Genomic DNA, 918 nt, shown 5'->3' on the forward strand with positions numbered 1-918 from the left:
AATCTTGATATTCGGCATTCTGAGATCTCCACGATCATTTTCATATCTTTTACGTTCGAATGCGCTGACTTTTGAGGTCGTAGTGCTGATATTCAGCTAACTACATTAACTTGAAATATTGAGCCGCATGACCTCCTGACTTAACCCTGATTTCTTGACTTATGTCGAAGGTTTAATTGTCTCATGATGCTCATGATCTCTCACAGCAAACATGGTCTGCAACATCCACTTGCAGGTCGACTTCGTGAGTGATGCGTCCAGAAGTTATCTCTGAGCCGTCAATGGTGCGTGCAATGACTGGAGTATCCTTTTGGAGTGGAATTAATCCGTTAGTGATGACAAGCTGCTGGTCAATGACGCTGTTTGTGGCTCTTGAACCAATCAAAACTGGTAACACGGCCCGTACATTTCCACCATAGATCAAGGCCGATAGTGTTAGGCGTTTATGTGGTGGCCCTGGAATATTAGGAGACGTTAGAGGTGGCGGCGATCCCATCGCTGCCAAAAGGGTTTCAGTTGCGCTCGCCAGAGTACCCTCTACTGGCGAGCACGGCCTTTTCCCTTCACCGAATACAACACCGGCGCTCCCGCGTCCGAGTCCGAGTCCGAATCCAAATCAATTTCCTGACTATATGTTAGTGTTGACAAAATACTTTTGTCGTTACTTCCCGAGGCCCGGTCGGGGCAGTTGTCCATAAAATGTCCTTCTTTACCACAATGGATACACAAGCCCGCGGCCGACGACGTTGGCGTTCGTTTCGGTTTGCACGAGGTTCGAAAGCGTGGCGAGGTTTAAATCGCTGCTGGGGTGGGCGAGGACGAGAGGTTGAAGATTCCGGCTCGTCGGGATCTGATTCTGAATCAGGGTTGCGGTAACGCTTATGGCTTCCTCTTGGGGGATATGCGGCGCCACCGCGC

At 49.8% G+C, this 918-nt stretch overlaps 1 protein-coding gene across 1 annotated transcript; it reads right to left on the bottom strand.

The window, feature by feature from the left end:
• Positions 1-211: 211 nt before the first annotated feature.
• Positions 212-496, bottom strand: V1512DRAFT_250290 (uncharacterized protein; the record flags this gene model as incomplete). Its single annotated transcript, XM_066914656.1, has 1 exon — positions 212-496. A coding segment is annotated over one exon (285 nt), but the record flags the coding sequence as incomplete, so codon positions are not given.
• Positions 497-918: the final 422 nt, after the last annotated feature.

This window comes from Lipomyces arxii (genome assembly GCF_038497795.1).
Source record: "Lipomyces arxii strain Phaff 12-163 unplaced genomic scaffold V1512scaffold_57, whole genome shotgun sequence".
In the NCBI taxonomy this organism is placed as follows: domain Eukaryota; kingdom Fungi; phylum Ascomycota; class Lipomycetes; order Lipomycetales; family Lipomycetaceae; genus Lipomyces; species Lipomyces arxii.